Raw genomic sequence first — 25,074 nt, forward strand, 5'->3', positions numbered from 1 at the left:
CATAAGCATAAAAATAGCGCACATGTAACTAAATGTGTCAGCCAGTGACCAGGATGGAGGTCTCTTCTCCGTTTTTCTCTCGTTTTTCTTTGTTGGGGTTTTCAATTTTATTTTGCTGCTCAGACTCCATAAAGCCATACATGTGAGAAGGCACACATAATTTATGGGCATCCACGCACACAAATAGACACACGTGTGCGCCATAACCTAGATGCAACCCATTATAAGCAAAGGCACATGTGCACACCTAATCCTATTAGTAGAAGATTTCAAGAGGCGTCAAAATTTGCTTAATATTTAAGCTGTTGCATAACCATCGTTTCTTTACGAGGCATAAAAGGGAATCATGTGAGGTTCTCACAGTTTGGGTCAGTGTAGAGAGGTGAAAAAAAGCAGGAAAAAAAGAACAAGAGAGAGAAAAAGGATTAGATGAAACAGACAGAAAGAGGGGGGAAGAGAATCATTTGAGAATAGATAATAAAAGAAAGGGGGGAAACAAAGGGTTGTAGAGGAGAAAATTGAAGTTTTAGAGGACAGAAACTGGACCGCAAATACAAACAAGGAAAGAAATCAAAGCAAAAGAAAAAAGGATGAGAATAACAGCATTCGAAAAATAAACAAAGTAAAGGCTGAACAAAGGGGAAGAGATAAGAGAGATGGAAAGACAGAAAGACAATATGCATAAGAAATGAAAAAAAGATAAACATTTATCAAAGCAATAACAACAGAAAAAAACAAGAAATAAGTGGAGGTGGACAAACAGATGCTTTGTTCAACTGTGAATGTATCCAAATATTAAAGAGGAGAGAGGCCTGTCATTTTCATCATAGGTATACCTCAACTATGACAGACAAAATGAGAAAAAAAATCCATAGAATCACATTTTATGATTTTTAAAGAATTTATTAGTGAATTATGGTGGAAAATAAGGATTTGCTCAATAACAAAAGTTCAATATAATACTTTGTCATATACTCTTTGTTGGCAATGACAGCAGTCAAATGTTTTCAAGGTTTTCAAGGTCAAGGTTTTCACAAACTGTTGCTGCTATTTTGGCCCATTCCTCCATGCAGATCTCCTCTACAGCACTGATGTTTTGGGGCTTTCGCTGGGCAACACAGACTTTCAACTCCCTCCAGAGATTTTCTATGTGGTTGAGATCTGGAGACTGGCTAGGCCATTCCAGGACCATGAAATGCTTCTTACGTAGCCACTCCTTCGTTAACCCAGGCAGGCTGTTTGGGATTGTTGCCATTGCATTGTCAATGCCCTTTCTGATGCAGGGAAGTTTTCACTCCAAATCTGACAATTCATGGCCCCATTCATTATTTCCTTTACATGGATCGTCCTGGCCCCTTTGCTGAAAAGCAAAGGGACCAGGACCACCCCCATGCTTTACAGTTAGTGTGGTGTACTTTGGATGCAACTTGGCATTCTTTTTCCTTCAAACACGACGAGTAGCGTTCTTACCAAAAAGTTCTATTTAGGTTTCATCTGACCATAGGACATTCTCCCAATCCTCCCCTAAATCATCCAAATACTAGCAAACTTTAGACAGGCCTGCACATGTACTGACTTTAGCATGGAGACACATCTGGCACTGCAGGATTTGAGTCCCTGGCGGCTTGGTGTGTTACTGATGGTAGTCTTTGTTACTTTCTGCAGCTCTCTGCAGGTCATTCACTAGGTCCCCCTTGTTGTTCTGGGATTTTTGCTCACCGTTCTTGTGATCATTTTGACCCCACGGGGTGAGATCTTGCAGAGAGCCTCAGATGGAGGGAGTTTATCAGTGGTCTTGTACGTTTTCCATTTCCTAATAACTGCTCCCACAGTTGATTTCTTCACACCAAGCTGCTTACCTATTGCAGATTGCGTCTTCCCAGCCTGGTGCAGATTAACAATTTGGTTTCTGGTGTCCCTAGACAGCTCTTTGGTCTTGGCCATTGTGGAGTTTGGAGTGTGACTGTTTGAGGTTGTGGACAGGTGTATTTTATATAGATAACCAGTTCAAACAGGTGCCATTAATACGAGTGGAGGACAGAGGATCCTCTGACAGAAGAAGTTACAAGTCTGTGAGAGCCAGAAATCTTGCTTGTTTGTAGGTGAGCAAATACTTATTTTCCACCATAATATGCAAATATATTCTTTAAAAATCAGACAATGTGATTTTTCTGGATTTTTCCCCCCGCATTTTGTCTCTCATAGTTAAGTTCTACCTATGATGAAAATTAAAGGTCTCTCTCATCTTTTTAAGAGGGGGAACCTGCACAATTGGTGGCTGACTAAATGCTTTTTTGCCCTACTGTATTACATAAAAAACAAATATTGATGCTAAAAGTCCTGCTTCCTGTTTTGGCACGTCTTTATTTTATTATCCTCAATATTTAATCTGATTCTCTTTTTTTATCTTCTCATAATCCCATGTAAGTGGGAGTGACCCCAGCCTTTATAAGCCATAACTCTTTAGCCAACATGTCCATAAAAACACAACTACTATAACATGACGACCAACAATTGTCTACAGATAAATATCCAAAAGATTTCAGTTTAGTGACGAAAAAAAGCTCACCTATTTACATAATAGGTACAAACAATGTCCTCAACTTTAACTCGAAGGAGGAAATGTCTTTGATTTATTTTCATGTATTTTTTTCAACCACATTGGACACAGTGACGCCTTCAAAGGGGGAACCTCAAGAGTCCACTGGTCACCTTAATGTGCTGCGGTCTCGTCTTTTTGACAGATCGTAAAACTATATCATTCTTTAATTATTGCCCTTTCAAGACCCACTGAACACCGTTAAATTAAGGACGACTTAATTCATTGTTTCTAAGATTCACCTCTACTTTCCACTCATTTTGTTCAGCTTTATCACAAAATGACCATTCCCTGAAGAGGGCAAAAAATGCTTAGTCACTTCAAAAGCAATAGAAGAAGAAGAGCAACAAAGAAGAGCTCTCTGTCAAATCACTTACCATAAGTCTACGGTAATTACATTAATAAAGAGACTACAGTCTATCACTTTTTATCTTTTTTGGTCTCTCTGTTTCGCAGATTTTTTTTTTCTTTTTAAACAGCGAATTGTGTTCTACGTCCTGATTGGCTGTAGACCTTGGTTATAAATCTCCACCGCGCCGTGTCACTCAGAATCCAATCCTACTTTGCAGATTTTTCATATCGAGGGTTATTTATGGAGCATATTCTCAGCAATAAATGAGGCAACACTGCAGTTCGGAAATGTTGGTTATTTACTTGGTTGCTCTAGTTATAATTATCTTCTTTTTGCATCGAATTTGACTCAAAAAGAGATCTAAATCCTGTAATGGACATTTTTGCCAAAAGCAAACCAGAAAGGATAAATTAGTCGTTGCCAACTGAACACTGTCATTTTAAGAATGTTTATTCTGTTGTTTAAAGGGTTGATTAAATGTGAGGGATTTTTTAAGTATGGTACTAAGTAGGGTCTTTAGGGTTAAGACTTTTTTAGATATGATTTTTTTTTCTGCTGCAAGTGAATGCGATCATTTCCACAGACGTGGTTAGAAGTAACTGACAGCAATGAATTGCTTAGGTATTTTTAGTAAAAATGTACTATTTAAAAGTAGTATTAACACTTTCAAATCTTACTTGAATAGATTTATGATGAAAAATCAGTACCCTTTGTGTATCTGTTAAATCTGTTAAATTACTCTTTTGTTGTTTTCAGTTTTCTCTTGTTTATTCTCAGAAAGACATGAATATTTTCACACGTTTCTCTCTTTAAAGTTCAAACTGTTATTTTTTTTTAAAAAAGTTCAGTGTTATAGAATGAAAACAAATATCTGATCGCGATCGAAGATTCTGTAAATGCGGCAAACTGAACGCATTTTGTGCAGGAGACCTGGCGCAAAGAAGATTTATTGACAAGGTCACAGCCATTAAAAAAACAAGCAAGCAAAATTGCACCAAAAACAATCAGCCAAACAGTGAGGCCGTGAAAGGTGAACCATAATCTTTTTCATTTAATTTCCTAAATCATTCAAAATGATATCACAATATTCATCTGGGCACATAAATGCATAAAAAATATGTTTGTCCTTAGCCAGTATAAACATTTCTGCAGCTATATTTGAATGTGCAAACATGATAAACTCATCTGCAAAAAGCTTTAGCATTTCTGGCATGTGAGGGTCTTTTAAAATCTCAGAGACAGATGACAAATGTGCTGTTTGCAATATTTGTGAAACAGCAGTGACTTATTTAAGGCATAAAACTCCCAATTTACAAGACAATTAGAGACCTAATAGTAAACAAAGCTTTTTTTAGTATCTATTATCTATATTATCTAAATCAATCTATTTCCAAAGTGTTCCGAGTGTTATTTTTTAATCATTATTATGCTTTAATTAGACAAAATTTTAAAAAAAACGTTGTTTTCTAGGAAATAGTTTCTGCAATTCTCCTCTGAATTGTGGGTGGGACTATTGGCGCAGAGTATGGCCTCCCGCACTTCCCATCATTCCTTTGTTTACACTCTTTCCCGCTAGCTCACAGCCCCAAACTTAGATTAACCGGTGCAACAAAAATGATGAGCAGTATTGGAGCTTACCAGCTGTAGCGTTTTGAGCCAGATGCCAGCTCAGAGGAGGTAAACGAGTTTGCAAATGGAGGCATTGGAACAGGGAGCTTATGGCCCACGAATTGTAGCACCTACCTCACTGCTGCAAGCCTGTTCCAGCAGGATTTTTTCATCTGCTCCTGATTCACACAGATTTTAATAAAGAAATACCCAGAAATGTAATTTAAGGCATAATTTTTCTGATGTATGTCAGAAAAATGCCTAAAACACGATTTTCATCAGAGCAGGTCTTAAAAAAATCTAAGAAACAAACAACAAACGTGACTGTAAAGTGATTTATTTACCGCTATAAGAATGCATAATTTACTGGAAATATAAGAGATTTGATGGTAGGAAAATAAAGGTTAGTTTATTAGTTATCAGTATCAGCTAAAATATGTTTGGCATGTAAAAAAAATATCAGCAAAAGTCTGGTACAGAGCATCCATAATGTAAAAATGTATATCTTTCTTTCATTTAGTACATTTATTCTGAAATACCCACATTTGAAGATGTATTCTTCTTGTACTTTTCCTCAGTTTTTCTACTCAGATTTTGAGGTTTTATTTTTTTACTATCACTTTTGACAGCTAAAGATCCCGGTGCATGCAAAGATGGAAGTGCTAAAACAGCCAGCGTAAATGTCAAAGCCCTGCACGCTGCAGGGACGTCTCCGCGCTCCGCTGTCTGTCTGTCTGTGACTCACGTGCGCGAGCAGAACAGAAGGCTGTGTCACCGTTTCCGTGATGATGCGGCACAAGTCATCAATCAATCCGGACCGAAGCCGCAACGTTAAATCACCGTGGGTCCCCGGGAACGACGAGGAATCCGCCTCACGGAGGAGAGAGGCTCTCCATCAACAAGTCACAAAATAGTACACGGAGAGAAACACGCTCGGAGAGGTCGCTGTGGAGTTTTTTTTTTTTTTTTTTTTTTGGGGGGGGGGGGGGGGGACGCTTACACCTGTAACTGTGGAAAACGACGCCGTTTAAGGGGAGAGTGTGAAGTAACTGCGCACGAGGCAATTACTGACCCCTCACTGCCTGCTACACATTTTTCTACAACGTAAGAACTGACCTTTAAATCTTGCTGCTGATGGAAGTTGTTATGCTAACAATGATGGTAGGTGGTCATGATGGAGAATTTATATTAAAAAAAAAAGAAAATCTTCAGAGATTTCCACATCTGGAGAAGATGGCACAAATATAGTGACCTGCCACGCGCACTTATCCTGTCCCGAGTAGTGATGTGTCCCTCCTCATCCCACCCACCCCCCACCCCCCAGCCTGTCTGCCTGCGCAGGGCTTCTTACTCACCCCGTCCTCCGTCTTCCACAGCCTCCGCTCGATCTCGTGTCCTACCGTGTGATTGAGCGGCAGAAAGGGCGAGCGCTGGGTGAGCTTTCCCAGCCGCCACAGCGCCACCAAGCGTCGCGGTCGCCGCTCTCGCGATACCGGCCTCCTCCGATGAGGCCACAGACTGCTGCCGCCGCCTTCCGGCGGAAGAGGGAGAGTGGTGATGTCATCCTCGCGAGGCCTCACCTGTTCGAGCGCACGTGCGTCTCTGTCCTTCTCCTCGTGTATTTCTCCTCTCCCCATCTGTTTTTCTTTCTTTTATTTTTTTTACTGTATCTCCATTCCAGACTCAAATGAAACCTACAGAGGGCATCTGCTTCATTTCTGTAACTGGAGACCTGCCAGCACCAGTTACAGACTCAGGGGCTATTCATAGAGAAGGTGAGAGGTCAGGGTGACACCTTTTAGTTCAACTGTGGAGGTGAGATTGTTTTTCACTCAGTCAACTATTTCTAGAACATGTGTTTGCTGTTAAAGCATTATTACTATTGCCTTTCCCAAACACATATATGCCACTCAAATCTTCAGATTTAGAATAAATCTTTTTAAAACTTCCTAATTTGAATTTCAAAACATTTTTCTGACACATTTCCATAATACATTTGTTTGAAGTAGGGATGTAACAATTAATTGACAAAGTGATCTATATTCCTACAATCCAACAAGATCAGTCTGTGTGAGAGGTTGTTCATTGACCAAAACCATCATGAAATGGTTTAAAAGTTAAATAAATTGATCATATCAATATTGAAAAATACCATTTGGATTGAGGCATGTTTGGTTTATTATACTGTAACGTAAAAACGACCAGGTGCCATCACAACACACATGTGATGTCAGCAAAAACTGATCAAGCCATCATTCCAGTCCAATTTGTGGAAACACTTGGAATTTTGCAGACATGTGACCATACGGCGTGGTTTGAGTAAGAGGTCCATTATCAGAAAGGACGGTGAAGTGAGTTAATTCTGATAATGGACACTCTAAACCGCTTATAACATGGTCACTTACAAAAGACATAAATATTTAAACAATGTTTAGTACTTTATTCTTGTTATTTTTTTGGTTTGAATCTCTTTTTCACAAAAAGCTGATTATTTGATACGTGGCAGAGTGCATTGTCATGGTAATGGCTGAGCCGCCCTAGACTGGAGCGGCAAAGGAAAGCGTTCTATATGCTGATCGTCACAATAGTACCGTAAATAATAAATCAGTTATTCTTTTTAACTCTTGTTTTTGTCCAGATGATGAAGCAAAAAATTGTTTCAAAGAAGCCAGTGCAGTGATATCGAACATTTAAGCTATGTGACCGGAACTTCTTTTTTAGGCGTTTATCACTGTCTACTATCACTTTTTAATCTACACCCAGCAGCCAATCAGAATCGAGTATTCACTCAGACCATTTTATAATGTTCTAATAATGATGTGTTTGTATTATTTTTTTGTGGAAAAACAACATTAGGTTAAACTTTATGGAACTGAAATGTGAATATTTTTGTTTTTAGCCTTCACATTTGTTGTTTGGCGTGACGATGGCTGCTGAGGGGCTGCCGCACAGCAACACCGTTCAGTGATCTTCAGGGACAGAAGAAATGAATGGAAGTGCTTCTCTTGTTTTGGAGATAAACACAAATCCTCAAGACTGGAGTGAGAAGAGTGAAAATGGGACATTTATTACACATTTACAATGTTTTTGTTTTTAATTTCAAGGCAAAGTAGTTATTTATTGCTATTCACACAGGTTTTACGTTAGACGACAGCTTTCTTAATACATTTAGGGGAGACAAAAGAATGAAAATAACCAAAATTAAGTATTTATTCTTCACCATCAAACTTCTTTGTCACAATTGATGCTTTATTTATGTTCGATAGATTTGATTGAATGTTCAGGTGGTTTTCATCAGCCTGTAACATGAATGTTAGCATCTTTAATATTCTTAGGTCTGGATACATGTGAAAGTGCATCAGATATGTATCACCGCATCAGTTATGGGAAAACAGGGTGTGTTGCGTCTCATTGTGTGTTTGTCTCGGATTGTATGCTTGTGTCGGCGTGGGCCTTCACAAGTCATCGGTCTCGCCGTCAAAAGCGACTTCCAGGTCCGTGTGGATGTGTGAGGCCTCGTCGCTGCAGACCCAACCGATGGGCGTGCGGTTGAAAGAGGGCCGGGAGCGGATGTCGGCCTGCAGGGTGGGGAGAGGCTCCAGCTCCTCGTTGGCAGTGTTAAGCTCTGGAAGCTCAAATGTCAACAATTTGGAGGCTTTATTAAAGCCTCCAAATGGTATAGCCATTCTGAGTAGGGAACAAAAACAGAAACATTGAAAGAAAGGAGGCAGAGAAGACGCAAAAAAAAAAGATTGCATTATCTTAAATCCTCAAGTTTCGCATCAGCTCTTCAATTTATGTAAATGAAACTGAGAAACATATACACAATACACTTTCTCCCTGCTCCTTTTTCAAAGGCTAAGCTAAAATGCAGCATCCTCTGCATATTTTACCCAGAGCTGCAATGACCTTTAGGATGCTAGGAGTAGGGGAAAACAAAAACGCTGGTAAATAAATTACCGATAAAACAGTAAGGGAATTAAAAAAGAGATCAGGACTTGGAAAAAACAGTCAAAAGTTTTTTTTAGTTAAAAAAAAGGGGTTGTGTTGTTACCAAGCAAAATTGAGATAGAAGATTTGTATAGATAAGTATATACAACCGAGCTTGTTTTGTCTTTTGTCAGACCCATCAAGGGTTGCCGCGTCTAATAAGCCTGCAATTTTTGACCCAACCCCTTGCAGTTACCCAGATTTGGGACTGGTATGTGACGACAATGAAAAATGTTGTCATTTGGTACCTTTGACTGTATATGCGAGCTGGACTGGATGACCTCCCCTCCACACACACACACATACATTCCAAATAGAAAGTACCTGCTGGTTCCAAGAAGGAAAAATACTGTAGATGTATTTTCATTAAAAAGGAAAAGAGCAATTACTCAGTCATTATATTTGTCAGAATAACCATTCATGTTCTGAGACCATTTTTAACATGTTCTTGCTAATCCACATTTTTTATGAGTTATTAACTGTCTGATCAGATGCCTCAATAAAAGCATGTTGTCTCAGGTGGAACATTTGAAGCATTTGATTGACAGATTTCATGTACCCTGCTTTCAAGTGATAGGGGTGTGAACTACTATCAAGCTTACTCTTGATTGCCAAGAGTGGTTACCATAGTGTAGACTGAGACGGACTCGGACCAATCACTGCTAACTGACGATTTCTGGTTCCAAAGAGGCGATGTTCGTATCGCAAAAAAACAATGAAGGTATTAGCTTTATTTCAGCGGAACCGCAAGTAAGTCACTTTCTAGGGGTAATGTCTCACTCACTCAGTCCAGTTCTCTTAAACGGTCGAATGTGCAGCAATAACCAAAATAACCTGGTTGTCTCAGGCGGTCTCCTATGAAAGGACTAGCCACATTCAACCCTGTTTAGGAGTCAAAAACAGGACAACATCCAACAACAACATGTTTTTAGGGTAATGTGTATTGTGCATTGTCATATTATTTACAATTCCAAGGCAGGAACCTGTCTACCAAATCTATTTAATATTATTAGTACTATTACTCACAATGTAATTATTTTTCTAGCACGTATGCTGAGTATTTCTGTATTAAGGAATAGAGATTTGGGGTTCAAATAAGAAAGTACACCTGATGACCATTAATAAAGGTAAAAAGAGACAAAAAACAATTTAAAAAGATGTCATTTAAAGAAATATTCAAGTTAAAAAGGTAAATATTCTTGCAGATACAAACAGATTTGGCGATTCAAAAATAACTCATTCTATAAAAAAAAATGGTATTGAGGAGAGAGTTGAAAGCCATGGAAACACAGCTGGGGAGGAAGTTGATTTTCACTGCTGATGAGCAGCAATCTGCAGGTTGTCATAGCAATGTGGCTTCTGCATGAGAGTCACTTAGGCCAAACTGATGTTGCCGTCATGACTGACAGAGTCAGGATTGGATACATTTTTGCAAAGACTCAAACGTTTGTTGCAGCTCTTTGACTTTGTGAAAAAGGTTGGATAAAATCAGACAAAGCATGAAAAAAAATAAAAAGGTGAAAGCCAAACAAAAGCTGTACTGGCTGTATCTTTAAAAATGACAAAGGGAGTATGGGGATAGCGTGGATTTTCACAGGAATGTCTCATTAAATGAGACAAATGTGCAGCAGGAGGGGACTGTAATGACTTGTGCATGCAGAGTTTCAAATTATAACATGTCAGTCATAATTTATTATCTACACTAAAAAATATAGAAGCGTTCCTGTTGAAAGAATAATAGACATATTTGAATTGTGGTTTTACAGAATTATGAAAAAAAACAACACATAACTTTTTTAGAAACTCCAAGATAATTCCCACACATATTAAAAATGTAATATAAAATTGAAACTTGTATGTTGTACATCGGGCAACATTAAAGACTGATGTTAATGGGATGAACTATTACTTTCACTTAACCCCTTGATGCTTGAATTTTTTTCCAGCTTTGAAAAAAAAAATCAATTACGTTTTTGCTTTCAAGATGTGAAATTTGGAGCAGAAGTGGTTTAACGCCAATTGATATTTGCATCAATATGCGTCAAGGGGTTAAAGCACACACTTTCTGCATAACAATGGTATAACATCACACCTAAAAGCAATACTAAGTACTTTTTCATTCCAAAGAAATTTGTTGTCGCTTTAGAATGGTCTGGCAGACTCAGTTTGATATGTCTGGAAGTGCTAAAAATACCCGACTCGTTTTTGGTTTGGCCACTTTTGCACACATCACTCTAAATTGAATTCACCCAGCTGAAAATGCCCCTCAGTTACAGCAGATGTCTGTTTGGTGGCGGTGTTGCCTCACAGAGCTCTTATTAGTAAGAACAGGGAGAAAAACTTGTCCTAGTTGTTCAACTTGTGTCCATGCAAATTCAATTGTCATGTAATTTCTTGAATTATCCCGACCTTTATCTGATAACAGCGATATTAAGCCAGTTTACATTCCCACGAAATCAAACTGGGTATCATCAAATAAATGGGATAACCACAGCCTATAAAAACAACCTGCACTCATTTGGTCTCTGTTAGATCTTCTTTGTTTTGGCACCATCCAAGTTAAGTTTGTTTCACTCTAACCTAGTTTCTGTCTGTTACCAAGTATTTGTTAACCTTAACGACTATGACAGAGCTTTTCTATTCTTGGGTCCAACCGTGGACTGAATATGAGAACTGGACCAAGTGAGTGTGTTGTGAACCATAGAAAAATGACTTAAATCTGGCTCCAACAAAATGAAGTCAATTTTGTCACCATTTTTTTTTGGGATGTGGACGCCACCATGTTGGAACCAGACGATGTCAGTAAGCAATGATTGGTCTGAGTCAACATTTCTACTTTCACTCTCACTAATCAGGAGGGAGCTTGTTGGAAGTTCACACTCTTACCACTTGAAAGCAAGCTCAGGGCAATTTGTCAATCAAGCATTTTGAGTGTTTAATGCAGAGGCCAGCAGGCACGACATACTTCTATTGAGGCATCTAATAGGTCAGTTTATAACTTGCACTACAGACAAAATATGGAGAGAAAAAACTGCTAGAAATTTTTTATAAAATGTTTTAGAGAAGGAATGATTATTTTAACAAATAGAATGACTAAGAACCCTTATTCCTCAATAAAAGTCTATGGGAGTTTGGCTTTTTGGAACCAGCAAGTGCTTACTATTTGGAATGCGAGGGTGAAGGGGTAACACAGTCCAGTTTTATATACAGTTGATGGTTTTGATTCACTGACTGCTATGCCCCCGGAAGGAATCGTTTACAGACCTTACCAACTGCACTACAGCTTGTCTGTTCTTGGGGTCCAGCATTCAAACTTGATATAAACATGCAATTTTTTTAAAGTATAACGTATTTTTTGCTGTGTTACTGTCTGTACCTGTTAAAGCTCTTGTACGTGGGCATCTCTGGGTGGTCTTTAATAGGTCCCGGCATGGAAGGCTTCAGAGTGGCTCTTAACTCTTCATTGTCCTTCATTGCTCGTTCCCAGGGGGAAACGTAGGTACGTACATACTCCTTCCTTCTCTTAGCCTTCTCTGCCTCTTCATCCACACTCTGATCCACAACTGGACACATGTTAGAAATGGCTTGTAAATGAAATAGGAAGTTTTACTGGAATAAAAGTATTTTAAATATTTTTTTTTAAAATGCACATAGCCACACTTTCTTCCTTTGGTTTCTCAGGCTTTGGTGGAACTGGAGGGGACATCAACAGGTTCTGGAGATTCTGCTAAAAAAAAAAAAGAAAAGCAAAATAAATCTCTTTTTGACACATTTCTGCACAACAGATCTTTTCCTTTTACTGCTTACTAAATTCTCATTGGTAACAATAAACCTCTCGACTCTCTGCTGCCTCATTTGGAACATCTTGGACCCTTTGTTCTTGAGCAGGGACAGCTCCTCCAACATCAAATCTTTGGGCGTCTTGATCTTGGTGCCAAGATCAAGTTCAGCAGCTTCAGGGTCCAGCTCATCCTCTGATGAGAAAAGCCAAGGATGACACCAAAAGATTTAAGGCTTTCAGCATGAGATAGGTGAGGATTTACAAATAGCTTGACATTTCATTTTATTTCCAATAGTGTTTGTATGGCAAAAAAAAAACAAGGAACGTAAGGACGTTACAAAGTTACAACCAGCTTTAATCATTCCTGCTAACCCTACAGTCAACTTCTCTTCGGTCATTGTTATTCTCAGTGTTCTTGGTCAGACATTTACTCAACTAATTGCCATCTTTCTCATGCACTTTAAATTTCAACAATGTCTGCTTCTCTGTGACCATTTCTTTTATGATCATCATCTGAAGTCTTATCTCTACTGTGCCCTGTTGATCCCTGGCTCTCCCCAGAAAGAGTGCTATTTCTTCACCAAGAGACTTTTCCATTCTCCAACAAAGTACAAACTATTTCAAAAATAAACTTTGTTCAGGGTTATTTTAACAGTTATTGTTTTCTCTATTTATCTACCTTAGCTGTGTTAATGTTGTTCATTTTCCTTTACACTTGACTTCAAATCAGTACTGTATTTTCCGCACATCCTCAATGTCCTTATATATAAGGTGCACCAAACTAGTAACAGGATGGTTCAGTTGCCTGCGTGCAGCACTGGTGCATGACGTTGTTTCATAGGGGGTGTGATGAGCTTCATCCATTGTGGGACTTTAGGCAAGACCCTTCACGCTACTCCCTATGTAGCCTCAAGGAAGTCCAGGTTTGGATCTCCCTGTACCAATACCCAACTTGGATATATTACAGGGTTGTGTCAAGGAGGCCATCCAACATAAAATCATTGCCAAATCAAATGTCTGGATCAGTGAAAGCTGATTTGCAGGGGCGACCTCTGAGGGGATGTGCCAAAAGGTGGACAACAGAAGGCGCACTATATAAACTATAAGGCACATTAAGCGAGATAATAAAATCAGAGATATGTTTATCAGTCAGACTTTATTGACTGCAATCAAAAAAACATTAGAACTTTTTTGTTATATGCTACATGTTAGCCACGTTAGCATTTTTACAATATATGTTACTCCAACCGTGTTTGCAATACATTTAAAAAAAAGACTGATGCACTAAAAATAAACTTTCCTGTGACTATGCCTAACCTTGTTAGTTCATTCATTCATCTTCTAACCCGTTTGTTCCCTTTTGGGGTCACGGGGCTGCCAAAGCTTATCCTGGCCGCCAGTTTGTCGCAGGGCCACAATCACACACCATGCACACTCACATTCACACCAAGTGACAATTTAAAGTAACCAATTAACCTATGAAGCATGTTTCTGGACGGTGGGAGGAAGCCTCAGTCCCCGGAGAAAACCCACGCATGCACGGGGAGAACATGCAACTTCACACAGAAAGGTCCCCCATTGATGTTCTGTTTCAGGTCCCCCAGCCGGGACTTGAACGAGGGGCCTTCTTGCTGTGAGAGTGCTAACCACTGCCCCACCGTGCAGCCAAACTTGTTAATAACACATTTAAAAACACAGTCAGACACCCAATCTTGTTCACGAAAAATAGACTGACATTTTGACAGAGCTCCATGTACCTCTCAAAATCGCTTTGACATCAATGAGCACAACCAGAATTTATCCATATGCCCCTTACATAGTAGTTATGAAAATTCTGAAGATTCTACTAAAAAAAAAAAAAGAAAAAAGATGGACTAAAGGACCTGTGTTGAGCTGCTTTAGCTTTAAAGACCCACTTCAATAAAAATTGTGTTTATTGGTGTTTTTCACATCTTTCTCATAATGGAGGACATGTAAAAAATTAAGCTTAAAATTGCATTTCTGCGTACTTTTTTCATTCAAATCATGACAAATCGGAAGCATGCAAAAAATATTTTGTTGGAAAAAGATCGTATTTGTTGCCTAAAAAAAAGGCTGAGCGGACCACAAACTTCCTTCTCCACTAAAACAGAGAGCTCTCAGCACTTGGGAGGAAAGTAGTAGAAGTTGTAGGTAGAAGTTGGGGAGTTCCACTTACAACTCCTACTACTGCCTCTCAGCAGAAACTATGCCCCGGAAAATGACACAGGTTTTTATAAATTTTGGCTAAAAATGCCATAATCATTATTAAAAGACAGCTGGGAACACTAAAAAAGGTCTGATTGGAGATAGGTCTTTAAGTGGTACATATGTTTGAAGTAGGAATTCAGATGAGATGTTGAGCCGAGCTGAGAAAAAGGGGTATTGGGGATGTGAAAACATGGCTTTTTTGTATTTGCTTTTTTTTTATCTACAGAGAAGAGTCCTAATTTTGGTCTGCAACCAATGGAAAGCTGTGATAGATTTCATTCCTCCACCGTGGTCCTTGTAAAACGTTCTCCCCATCTGCCACATACACTCTGATATCACTCATAACACCTGGAGTTCAGCCATAAACCCCCCGCACACATGCACAAATGTATCCATAAAGCTGGAATTTGGCATTGCCGTGTCGCAGTGAGCTCTCAGCAGTACCTCGTAAATCAGCCTTGTGCACACAGTGTGCATGTGTGAGGGAGATAGTGCGAGGACATAATTGAGGCTGGCTGAGTTGGTGGGAAAGTGTCCCGTGGGGAAATTTATTAGTATTAATTGGGAAAAGTGCTAAGCTGCAAGCATACTGAGTTCTGTGGACAAACTGACAGAGGCACGAGAGGACAGATGGACCATACACAGCCTGGCAAAGACTGAGGACAGGCAGGGAGAATGGCACAGTGGACGAATGATTGAGAGATGTGCGGGTATTAACTGGAGCAAAATATTGGGTAAGCAGGATAAGCTGCTGAATGACTAACTGACTGAAAACAAACGGCAATGATACAGATGTGGCAGCAGATGTGGGCTGGTTAACAAAAAAAAGGTTCAATAAGAAAAATATGCTAAGGTTGTTGAACAACAGATGCATGTGGAGCAGCTCTTTGATTTGCTTATTGGCTTGTATTTTATTAAATCCTCAACTTTGGCTGCGGAGCAGGCAGATCCCTTTTTGTCGTTTTTGGAAGATGATTTTTAGGTATGATCCAAAAGTGATTCATGTCTGGTGGCCTTTGCCAGGTGCAATTCCTCTACCACACTCAACACTTTAAGTGGATTCCTTCATGGGGCTGTTCTGCTGGAAGCTTGGTCTTCCACAAATGAAAACAAAAGCACAATGTCACTCATGTTCCCCCCTGAGGGGACACACTTTGACCAGTATATTGCAGTCTATTTAAGTGTAAATCATGAGCAGATTTGTCTAAAAATCCAATCTTGCAAGAATGGAGGATTGTATATTTGACTCAAATATACTTTTTTTTACTCTAAATTACCTCACCGGGCCAATCTTATTTACGTTGAAATGAGCTACTCCTTTGAGTGACAATACCAATATGTTTTAAATATATACGTTAATAATATAACTTTTTTGCTTAATTACCACCTCTTAATAAATGGGCATCATATTTTGCTTTTGAAATGGAACCTGGTCGATTTCTGTATCATATCAGTTTTAGAAGCCTTCCATTTTATTCTTAGTTTTGGGGTTAAAGAGAAAAGAGTTATTGATGAAATCTTTATGCTCATCTGAAAGGTCCACAGTCTTTCCTGCTAAATCTGTTTATTCACCTGTTTCTTCACCTTTTCTTCTCTCGTTGGTGTGATAAATACACTTGCAATCACATATATATATATGTGTGTACGTGTGTGTGTATACATATATTTGTCTATGCAAAAAAAAAAAAAACTTGTAGCTCCACATTATTTTATAATAACATAACGAATAATGGTATAGAGAGAACTTCTGAAAGACCCACTCCAATGAAAATGGTGTTTTGGGTGCACAAAGTTCTGACTGTTGAACTGTATAACAGTAAAGGCCCCACCTGAACTCAAGTAACAAGCACAAAAGCAGAGCTTGTTTTTGTATAGAAAGCCTACACCCAGATATATACCATTGACTCTATTAATGACATGTAGCTCTATCATCAATGGGAAATTTAGGGATTCATTACATGTCAAGTTTCTTTTAGGAATACTTAACACTTAAGCATTAAAGGGTAAGTCCAAACATTTCACGCAAAGACATTTAAGTGCAAAAATATAATCTATTGCAAAAAAAATCCCCTCTGTGAATTCATCTGATTATCCATCACATGTTTTTCTTAAATGGGGGACCTTGACCTGTCCCCAGGTGACACCCAAGATGCTGTGCCGTTGTTGTTGGAGATGACTGATAAACCAACAACTGCACAGCATTTGAGAGTCACATCTCCATCTGGAACCATTAAAACACCCTGATATAATTTTTGTTTTAACTTAAATAAACGGCCTCCCTCGAGTCATTGGGTTTTCTGTGATCCCAAATGAGATCAAGCAGCCACATAAAAAACAAATAGAATAAAACCAATTTTTTTTACTTTTTTGTCATTTCTAAAAACCTTAGAGCCTCAGCTACAACTGAAAACAATGTGATTTAGTTTGAGTTTTTATGCAAATTTATGTTTCACAGTTTGAACAGATGGACCGACTGATCGATCTGGCAGGGGAAACACCATTAAACATTCTGTTTGTGTGAGTCTTTCCAGTGTATAAAACAGGAAGGGACTATTGGAAGAAATACAAGATGGATCCAGAACAGACATTTATGTGAAGCTCGACTAAGCAATAACAATTTTTTGCACCGTTTTTGAATAAAATGCATTGCTTGAATTGTAGTTAATGCACAGTCTCATACAGTTTAAGTGAGAAAAGAATCTCCATCTGGTATTAAGTGACAAATTTATGGCTGCTTTGCTACCTGATAATGACCCACGTCCCTCCAAGACATGCCACACGCACATTCCATATTATGTTACTGCTTGGACTTAGTGCACATCCTTATTTAATTGCAAAAGCAAACCACATGCAGTAATTCAAAGCAGTGCAGCTTAGTTTACATGCATACCAGGTGTGCATGAAATAAATAGGTGGGTTTTTCTACTGTATTACCATTAACATTAATGGGTTTTATAACTATTTGGATGACTTTGAGTGCATTTTACCATTCTGGCTGATGTTGGACAGGTCAGTGATGATCTTATTGGCCTTCTTCCTCTTGCTTGGAGGGACAGGAGTTGTAAGAGACATGGCTAAAAAAGAGCAGATCAGAAACTCTTTCACTTCTCACAATTTATTTCACAATTGAGAGCAGCTTCATTACTCACACAATTCTACTTTAGGACAGTATTCCCTCGTTTATCGCTGAGGTCACATTCTAAAAATAACCTGCAATGTGTGAAAACTGCAAAGTAGGATTACAGATGTTCACTACACATTTTATACACTTTTCTCTCTTGTTTAAACTCTCAAAGTTCAAACATTCGTGGAAGAGTAAGTCCAGTATTATAAAAGAAAAACAAAGATCTGATTGTGATCAAAGATTTCTGCAAGTCTGGCAGAAAAGAGAGGAGATTGATTGACAAGGTCTACAGCCAATCAGGATGCAGAACACAGTAAAAAATGAAAAATAAAACCATGCCGAATTGCACCGAAAAAAAAATGTACATAACAGAGAGACAAAAGATAGTGAGGGAACATTGTGCAGTAACGAAAATCCGAAGGCTTGATGTTGACTCAGTTGAAGAAAACAAAAATAACTTGAAAGTCTGATAACAGATGAAAATATTCTTAAAAACCAACGATGATCATCTTTTGCTCTTTTTTTGAAATCTTTCCTATTGGTCTTCCTAATGATGATCATGCCGTTTTTTGCTAAAAAAACAAAACAAAACTGTGTTATTTTGTAGGACGTAGTTTCTGCAGAGCAGCAGTAGTTCATAAAAAATTCACCTCTGAGTTGTGGGCGGGGCTGTTGGTGCGAAGCAACTTTGCCCCACTTCCTGTCACCCAGCTGTTTACACTCTCTCCCAATAGCTTCCAGCTTCCCCACTCCAGTCTTATGTAAAAGTGTTTCCAGTGGTCTTCTCATTATGATTATGCTGTTTTTACCTAAATTTTGCTAAAACGTGATGTCGAAGCTGTGCGTCTACATCACAGAGACAAGCTTTTTCTATCAGGATTTTTTTGACTGCTCCTGATTCACAACAATTTGAATGAAGACTTACTCAGAAATGCTATTTTAAGCTTTATCTACTTAATATATGTCCTTTAACGTGAGAAAAATACAACAAGAACATGTTGAAAATCATGTTCTTGTGGTATTTCATAGCAGGAACTCTGTGATCTAAAATTCGTAAATTGAAAAACTATTGTTACATACCCATATGTAACAGGAAATTATATTAATTCCATAGCTCTGTTAAATAATAGAAAAAAAACAGATCATAACATTAATATACTGATGCATTTTTTGTTGCAAGGCGAGAAAGCTGACCAAATAAACAATGCAGAAGTGGTGAGAAAAAAGAGCAGCAGACATCCCTCATCTTAGGAGAAATTTCTTAAAAGAAAGCCATGTTCGTCATGAGAGATGATAATAAAAAAATGATGAAACAAATTAAGAAAAACCCGAGCAGGCAGCAGAGGGATCCACGCTTCCCTGCTCCCGCCGGACAGCGACAGGCAAGCGGGACGAGGATCCCTACTTCCCCAGCACGTTTACTACCAGTACGGGCGGAGCGGGCACACTCATTCCAGCCCCTGGACCTGTCCAGGTGTGCCCAACAGGAGGGGACAGGCTCAAGCAGCACCATGACCCCGAAAGGGATAGAGTGGGTTAAGAAAATTGATGGAAAATAACAAAATATTGTTTTTTTTCTGCAAAGTTGTGCAGAAAGTATTCATTTGTGCACAACTTTGTCTTTATGAGGTTTCTTTTTGACAGATTCCTTACCCCATACACACAGCCTTAGTAGGAACACAAAAAAAATAAACCCATAACACTGACTTGACCTGAATGAGACAAAAGGTCCAAATGGAGCATCTTTATTGATCCCAGAAATTTGTATGCGTTCTATAAAAACAAAACAGATAAAAACTGAATAGTTCACAATGTCATTGTTGTTGCTAAAAAATTCACTTTTTCATTTGAGATAAAGAATCTGTAGTCTTTTAGATGTGTTTGTCCTTTTTTTGTTCTAAAGGATCGATTTTACATTTGTGCAGCTTTCTTCCACCTCTTTCTTTAGTTATCAATGAATTGATTTGCTTTTAATCAATATGTTCCACTTTGTTAGTTTGTTTACTATGAAAAACTAAAGAGAAAAATGTTTTTTACTGTAACAAAGTTAAACGGAAATCCTCAGAATTATCTGTAGCTGGATCTCATTATATTTTAGGTGGGCCTCTTATCCATTCTTATCCAGAAAGTTGTAGCTCATTCCCATTTGGGGGTAATGAAGTTGCACACTGGCTCCAGATTGGAGTGAGCTTCAGGGAGTTCCTTAATCAAGTTAAGCCTACTTTAAGCATTGTGTGTAACCTTTGCATGCCCTTGAGGCAACACATTTCCGTTTGGAGCTGGTGTCCTTCCTGTCCAAATGCTCAGAAGAGGTGCAGGCTGTATGTCGCTGTCAGTTGCGCAGGTCGAAAGCAATTATCTAAAGCTGGAGGTAAGTCCCAGCACAAGAGAAAAAGCAGGACGGCCCATCCGCAGGGAGGCAGTTAATGTAATTGCTTTTCATCCGTTGTAATTGAAGCCCATTTCCTAGCTGGGGATTCAGTCCTGTGTGAGCTATTTTTATGAGCCCATGTTCCATGTCGCTCTGGTGAGTGGGATAGTCATCAGCGCAAAGCATACAAGTGCATACACACCAACTGTCCGTGGAGCTGCACTCAACCATCTTTTCTCCTGTGATTAATGTGCGGCAGACGGATTATAATCTGGAGATTACAGGTGTTTTGGGAGGTTCTGGTGAATGCAGGCGGCTGACGGCAGCTACAGGGGCTGTGTGCAAAAAGCTGGGTCCTGTTACCGCCTCGCTAAAGAGAAGAGGCGCTCCTGTCCCCCTCGACCAGCCTGTTTTAGCTCCAGATAAATCTCAAAGGGACAGCTGAGGAGGGAAGACATCAGTCAGCACATTCCCAAACACACACACATACATCCATCCCTGCGGACTAAAAACTCCACTGCAGAAGGCCACATTCCTCTCTGGCTAGTGTTAGGTAAGAACTGGATCGCCGTGCCCCAACTAGGGTACCTGAATTAGTTTTACCTGCAAAATGTGCAATTATTCAAAAAAAAGTATGCCATTTATCCCAAATAGGTATGCAATTTAATCATAAATCACAGTGGAATTTGACAGTCTATAAAGCAGTTTTTTGTTGAATAATTTATTATCACTGATTTACCCAATTTAGTTTCTTGGGGCTCTATTCAACAATGATCTCCACCTCAGATTAATTTAAATGAACAATTTTCACTTTTTTGGACCCTAGATATTCAGATGAAATCGAGATTTAGGCCTTAATTGTCTGTGTCAGATAATCCTGGAAATTACAAAATCTGTGAGGTTTCTTCCCCTTCATCAGTGTTGAAACACCTCCTCACTTTTCCGCCTCTTACCTGAAAGACCAAAGTATCCAAAGTAAGACACAGGTCCCTGAGAAACAGAAATTTAGACTCCCAGAGCTGGTATTGTAGCACCTGCCCTCTTCTGTGGCCTGCAGAGAGTGAAACCTTATCAGCGGGGTGTGCTCCGGTGCTATGGACCAGGCCTGGAGGGGTGGGGTGAACTGAAGAGGGGACACTGAGATGATTTAATGAAGCGGGGGTTCTGAGTACAAAAGTTGTCAAAATTTAAAATGTAAAGAAGTTTTGGATTCAGATTTTGCACCATGTTATAGAAATGGAAAGAAATCGAGCCCAATGAACTCAAAAAAAAAAAAAAAAAGCCAATACGACGGAGTATTGTGGTCACCATGAAAGAAAAACAGATAATATATGAGAATAAAGTTGTAAAAATATTAGAATGACGTCCAAAATTTACAAGAATAAAGTGATCACATTATGGAAATACATGTCAACATTTTACAAGAACAAAATCTCATATTCATTTTGTTGTTGACATTTCCAAAAACATGTCTTTAACCTCGTAAACTCTCAATTTATACTTATGTAATTATATTTTTAATATCGTTACATATTGAAATTTTTACTCATATTTCTACAAATTTATGTACAATTTTGACTTTTTTGTCATGATTTTACAACTTTTTCTTGTTTTGTTTTTTTGGTTCATTTACTTATTTATTTTATGACTCTGTCATGAAATACATCTGAAGTGAATTACAGTAAAAATATTTTTTTAAATATACTTTTTTTTTTAATATATTTGAATGTGACATTCCTACTTATTTTTTTAAAATATTTGTTGGTTTTATAGTTAATTGAGAATAATCAATTGAAAACCATTGGGTATAGTTGAAATTGTACGACGGGAAAGCAATAAAAAGTTATATTACGAAAAAAAGTCGTTAATTTGCTAAATTTTAAAAATAAATGTTTCTAGTAAATTTACTAGATTCTAGTCGAAGTGAGGACACTTTGTGCTCATCGTGAAGCTTGCTAACATTCTCAGATAGTTATTGAATTTCTTTTTGAAGTAATTTTCCAAGCAGTAGTCTCGACAAGCATTCCAAAAATATTTCAGGAAACTGAAACGTATTAGTTGTATTAATCTTAATCATTTGTATTTCTGAGGCAATAAAAACCTACATGATCAGAAGCAACTAGTACAGTTTAGAAAGTTTTAATTGTGCTACAGTGGCAAAGTGAACTTTTTTGATTCCATTACATTGTTTCTGGTGGTTATAGGTTGGAGCCAGTGTTAGGTCGCACATCATTTCCCATCAGTGTGGGTAAAGAAGCATTGATGACATGGATCAAAATTCCGTTTTAACCATATTATTTCAAATTAATTGCCACAACTACTCATCCCCAGAGATGTAACAGTGTAACAACATTGCAGATATGAAATATGTGATGATTTGGGGGATTAAAGTACCAACACCTTTAATAAATTTAAAGATGATGACACTGTGTATAATTGAATAAAAAATACTTTATTTAAAAACAAACCTAAAATAGAAATTTCACTTTTCCAACGCCATCATATTTAGTGATGAGAATTGAGCAATATTTAGTGATTGTTTCCAAACTCCACTCTTTCGTAATCTCCTTCTTTCTCCAACTTTGTAGCAAGTAGTACTCTTATTCTCATTTTTTTCTTTCTTTGTTTTCACGTAATTTATCTTTTTATTTAATAGATTTTATATAAATATATATATATATAATATAAATTTGTCCTAAATTTGGTTAATAAGAAAGGTAAATCTAATTTCAGGGGGCCATGACACCACCAATTGCAGCAACAATGCATCTTGGGATTGCATACATATTATCAATACTCATATGCTTTGCAATCAAAACTCACTGTACTGAATAGAATGTAATCATTGATTGTGAACAGCATTTACAGATGTGCAAACACTGCACGTTCCCGGGCACAGAACAAATGCCTGCCATTATTTTTTGAGTGGGCAGGTTTTCTAGCCCAGAACCTCTGTTTACTTTGTGATTTACCACTTTGTCTTTTTTTAAGTCATTTGCTCTGATACACATGTTCATCCACCAAATTCTGTCCCTCCAATTTTGTTTTTACTAGTTTGACCCTTCATATAAAATTACTTTTTTGCAACTCCCTAAGTTTTGCCCAAAACATTTAATTACAAACAGCAGACGAGGATAACTCTGGGCCTTGTTCTGTTTGTTGTGCAGATATCCTTGGCCTGCCCACAGGGGAAAACCTGAATCAGGTGGGCTGAGACTCTAACATGCTGTGTGTGCAGGGATGGTGGGAAATGAGGCAGCAGAGCAGCCCTCATCCATGGAGCTGTCTATCGCTGGCAGACAATTAGAAGCAAAGGAAAAGCCCTCCTTTTAATTCTCTTTTTAAGCTTCCAAGCGTAAAAAATACGTAAAAATATTTTCTCTTAAAAATGTCAGTTTTGAAAATCCCAAATGTTGATCTGAATTGATGAGTGTCAGACGTCAGGTAATGCATATTGGAAAAAAAAAAAAAACAGTATCTTTCCCTAAAATGTAAAAAATTTTCTAATAATATACTTAGCACCTATTTTATTTAATAATCTTTTGATCTTTTAAAAAAGTGTTTCCAATGGTCTTATTATTATGATCATGCATTTGTTTGCCAAAATAATAATAATAAAAACTGCTATGTTATAGCCCAGTTTAAGTTGTGGGCAGAACTTGTGGCACAAACCAACTCCGCCCCCACTTCCCATCACTCATTTGTTTACATTCTCTCCTGCTAGCTTACAGCTCCTCACAACCCCAAGCTAACACTAGTGGTGCAACAAAAATGGGGAGCAATATTGGAGCCATCCAGTTTCGAGTCCGATGTCAGTTCAGACGAGGAAAACGATAGACGTGGATGAAAGTAGTCGTCTACAAGTGGATGGATCAAGAAGGAACGCAGCATGGGTGTGTTTCCTTCCAATTTTACTTTCTACATTTATTGTCTGCTCCTGATTCACAATGATTCGAAAAAAGAAATTCTCAGAAATGCAATTTTAAGCTTAATATTCTTAATAAATGACATCCATCATCAGAAAAATACCACGGTGACATGTTAAAAACACAGTTTTCCTCGAAGTAGGTCTTTAAGTATTTCAAGGATCAAAGCCATGTAGTTTTCATTAAATCAGATTGACTTTGTTTTGCTTTCTCATTCACAAACCAACACAGACATTTTTTAGGTGTTGATCTAAAACTGAAATGTACTATGGCCTTGTTAAAGAACAGCAAAAAACAAACAATTAGACACCTGTTTTTCCTTTTTCTGATCATGCAATGAGACCACCAGAAACCAAGAATGACTCACTGTTTCCATTCAATCCCCCAGACTCCCACCCATTCATACACCATCAGCCCTGCTAACCCAAAAACCCAGTGCCAGGCTGTAAGAAGCTTTGTGAAGTAACACTTTTCTGCTCCATACTCACAGATTAAAGGCGCCAAAAATAAGTAGCATGTGTGTTTGTGTGCATGTCCTTGCTGTACTGATGGGAGTCCATCAAGTTTGGATTTACAGTTTTAAAGCATAAGCTGTTATTTTTTACTGTGGCTGACTGTTGGGTTTCCCAGCTTCAGGGCTTAGACATGGACACCATCATGTTGATTTAAAATGTAACCCAGCAGCTCCTCGTTGACAAACACAAATCAAATGAAAACTCATTATTTATTTTTCTGAGACCTCCAGTAAAGATGACTCTTTAAATTTACAACTTTAGTTGTGGACAATACAAGCAAAGAATTTTATTTTGAAATTATCACTGTAAAATCTCATGGGGACTAAAATTGTAAAAATGCTGCAGGGTAGCATGTCAGGATGAGAGACCACAGCTCCACAATGTGGTGCATCTTTGAACTACGTCTTAGTCTGTCTTCAGAATCCAGTGTCACCCAGCCCTTAAGATTTACAGAACTATAAACGCGTCCATAAATTCTGTAAAGTTATTATATTTTTGCACAAGTAGAAACTGTTGCTCTGATTGCAAATGGTGGTGATGACATGGGTGGCATAGAAGGAAACACGATGACAGCTCATG

At 38.3% G+C, this 25,074-nt stretch overlaps 2 protein-coding genes and 1 long non-coding RNA gene across 9 annotated transcripts in view; 1 reads left to right on the forward strand and 2 right to left on the reverse strand.

Moving 5' to 3' along the window:
* The window catches only part of LOC105356575 (inactive ubiquitin carboxyl-terminal hydrolase 54), a 74,300-nt gene extending 68,274 nt beyond the window's left edge, over positions 1–6,026 (reverse strand). For 3 of the 5 annotated variants that reach the window (XR_002872057.1, XM_023949176.1, XM_023949180.1), the window contains exon 1: positions 5,915–6,026. The gene's annotated coding sequence lies outside the window, so the exon portion shown is untranslated. Of the gene's footprint in view, positions 1–5,304; positions 5,534–5,675; positions 5,842–5,914 lie in introns of those variants that run through there. The other 2 variants (XM_023949178.1, XM_023949177.1) reach the window with 2 other exon arrangements.
* Positions 6,027–6,040: 14 nt separating this feature from the next.
* On the forward strand, positions 6,041–7,569 carry LOC105356570. Of its 2 annotated transcripts, none has more exons than XR_002292555.2 (3): positions 6,041–6,153; positions 6,241–6,374; positions 7,459–7,569. It is a non-coding gene; the product is annotated as an uncharacterized LOC105356570 (long non-coding RNA). The 2 variants fall into 2 exon arrangements; XR_910682.3 differs by having other exon boundaries at positions 6,241–6,334.
* A 32-nt stretch (positions 7,570–7,601) lies between these two features.
* On the reverse strand, positions 7,602–21,140 carry LOC101169569 (myozenin-1). Of its 2 annotated transcripts, none has more exons than XM_023949182.1 (6): positions 21,008–21,140; positions 17,547–17,633; positions 12,357–12,523; positions 12,210–12,273; positions 11,926–12,112; positions 7,602–8,246 (listed from the first exon to the last, which is right to left on the reverse strand). In XM_023949182.1, the coding sequence occupies exons 2-6, from the start codon at positions 17,629–17,631 to the stop codon at positions 8,015–8,017; spliced, it is 735 nt and encodes a 244-aa protein (XP_023804950.1). In that variant the 5' UTR covers positions 17,632–17,633; positions 21,008–21,140; the 3' UTR covers positions 7,602–8,014. The 2 variants fall into 2 exon arrangements, with proteins under 2 accessions (XP_023804950.1, XP_023804949.1); XM_023949181.1 differs by having other exon boundaries at positions 12,210–12,276.
* Positions 21,141–25,074: the final 3,934 nt, after the last annotated feature.

The sequence above is a fragment of the Oryzias latipes genome, chromosome 19, assembly GCF_002234675.1.
Source record: "Oryzias latipes chromosome 19, ASM223467v1".
Classification (NCBI taxonomy): domain Eukaryota; kingdom Metazoa; phylum Chordata; class Actinopteri; order Beloniformes; family Adrianichthyidae; genus Oryzias; species Oryzias latipes.